Source organism: Drosophila obscura, unplaced genomic scaffold (assembly GCF_018151105.1).
Source record: "Drosophila obscura isolate BZ-5 IFL unplaced genomic scaffold, ASM1815110v1 contig_9, whole genome shotgun sequence".
Taxonomy (NCBI): domain Eukaryota; kingdom Metazoa; phylum Arthropoda; class Insecta; order Diptera; family Drosophilidae; genus Drosophila; species Drosophila obscura.
Window position 1 is genome coordinate 2270088 of NW_024542883.1, and position 1896 is coordinate 2271983.

Sequence of the window (1896 nt, forward strand, 5' to 3'; positions counted from 1 at the left end):
TATATAATATATAAATATATAAAAAAAAATATAAATAAAAAAATATAATAAAAATATATAAATATATAAAATATATAAATATAATAATATACAATATACAATAATAATATATAAGGCAATTCGTGCAATGCACCAGCTATCGTACGACGAGGAGACATCATTTCCTATAGGAGCTCAAGTTGTAAGAAGGAATGTCTACGTGGACGATCTCATGTCTGGTGGTGACACAAATGAAGAGGTGAATGTGATCCAACAAGTAAAGGATCATAGAGGATCATTCCCATACGCAAATGGTGCTCCAATGAGCCTATGGTTCTTTATGAAGAGCCGGAGGAAGACAGGGAGCTTCTCAAGTCTCATGATGGAACGAACATAGCGAAGGCGTTGGGGCTTGTATGGAATCCTACTTCAGATAGCCTGTTGTTCAATTTTTCGCAAATTATGCCACTGCCTGAACCTTTGTCGCAGTGTGGTCAGACATGACATCTCAATTACGCATAATTCAGAACTGTAAATTTCCTCGTTTTGTCATGCTCCCGAACTCATCTCTCCAGTTGCACGCATTCTGTGACGCCAGCATGACCGCATATGGAGCTTGCGCTTGCATAAGATCGTACAGCCAAGGACTTACAACATCCCGCTTACACTGCTCAAAGTCCAATGTAGCGCCTTTAAAGACGCTAACCATACCCATGTTGGAACTGTCCGCTGCGTTGCTGTTGGCTGAGCTCGAAGTAAGCGTAAAAGAAAGCATCTCATTACCTTGCGATTTCCACTGTTGGTCGAATTCAACTATTGTGTTCTCTTGGATACGTAAAGCCCCATCAAATTTTAACGTTTTTGTCTCCATCAGAATTGCGCATATCCAGGAGTTGACAAGGGAAAGGGAGTGGAGGAGCTGGACGGAGGAACGCGTTTGCTTATTAAAAGTATCCAGCAAGTTCATTTCACTGAAGAGCTCAAGGCACTCATCGCCAGTGAAACACTTCCGGCCAGGAGCAAACTACTTTCGTTGCATCCACTGCTCGATGCTGATGGACTGCTTCGCGTAGGCGGGAGTCTTCAAAATTCGAACGTAGCATACGATGCAAAGCACCCTATATTTCTGCCGAAGTGTCATCCGATCACGAAGGCAATCAAACCGTTCTATTTCGAAAAATTCTTGCATGCTGGACCACAGGCCACAGCCTCGCTTCGTCAGAAGTATTGGCCTGTTGGAGGTCCAAAATTGGTGGCAAGCGTCGTAAGCAAATGCGTCCGTTGCTTCCGGACAAAGCCAAAGTTGGCTGAGTACGTAATGGGAGATTTGCCAACCGATCGTGTCCAACCGAACCCCGCATTTCACACAACTGGAATCGATTTTTGAGGGCCGTTTAAGTCGATGGCAGCAGGAGTCCCAGATGCAACAAAACTTTTGGCGAAAATGGAGCGTCGAATACTTGTCCTTGCTTCAAGAGAGGAGCAAGTGGAAAGCCACCACGGACAACATCAAAATTGGAAGCGTCGTTCTCATAAAGGAGGAAAACTTGTCACAACTCAAATGGCTTCTCGTTAGCGTCGAAGAGTCCATACCAGGCAAGGATGGAATCATCAGAGTCGTGCTGGTCGAACAGCGACGGGTCTTATGAAGATAGCCGTTGGAAAGCTAGCCGTCTTGCCCGTCGACCCTGGATCAATTGAAAGCCAGGCTCTTTTAACGGGGGGAGGATGTTCGGAGCAGACCGGCCTATAATTATAATACATAACATTAAGTAAATGCCACCGAGCATAATTGTTTGTTGTATTATGTTTTGTTATTGTCTATCGCTCTGTTAGCTCTCTCGCGCTAAAGCTGGCGCTTTTTCTGAGCTTTTGGCTACTGCTGCAGTTTCTGAGCGCAGATATAAGTAGTGCAGC

General features: G+C 44.4%; 1 protein-coding gene across 1 annotated transcript; it reads left to right on the top strand.

Moving 5' to 3' along the window:
• The first annotated feature begins 272 nt into the window (after positions 1-272).
• On the top strand, positions 273-1896 carry LOC111076202. The gene is made up of 2 exons (XM_022369884.2): positions 273-734; positions 854-1896. Exons 1-2 carry the CDS (start codon positions 480-482, stop codon positions 1364-1366), a joined length of 768 nt encoding a protein of 255 aa, XP_022225576.2. The 5' UTR covers positions 273-479; the 3' UTR covers positions 1367-1896.

What these genes read in the sequence shown, in the direction of transcription:
- LOC111076202 (XM_022369884.2), top strand. Translation starts at nt 480, where the DNA reads ATGACATCTCAATTACGCATAATTCAGAACTGTAAATTTCCTCGTTTT. An exon ending in TGCTGTTGGCTGAGCTCGAA is followed by an intron (nt 735 to 853) that starts GTAAGCGTAAAA and finishes TGTCTCCATCAG; the next exon opens with AATTGCGCATATCCAGGAGT.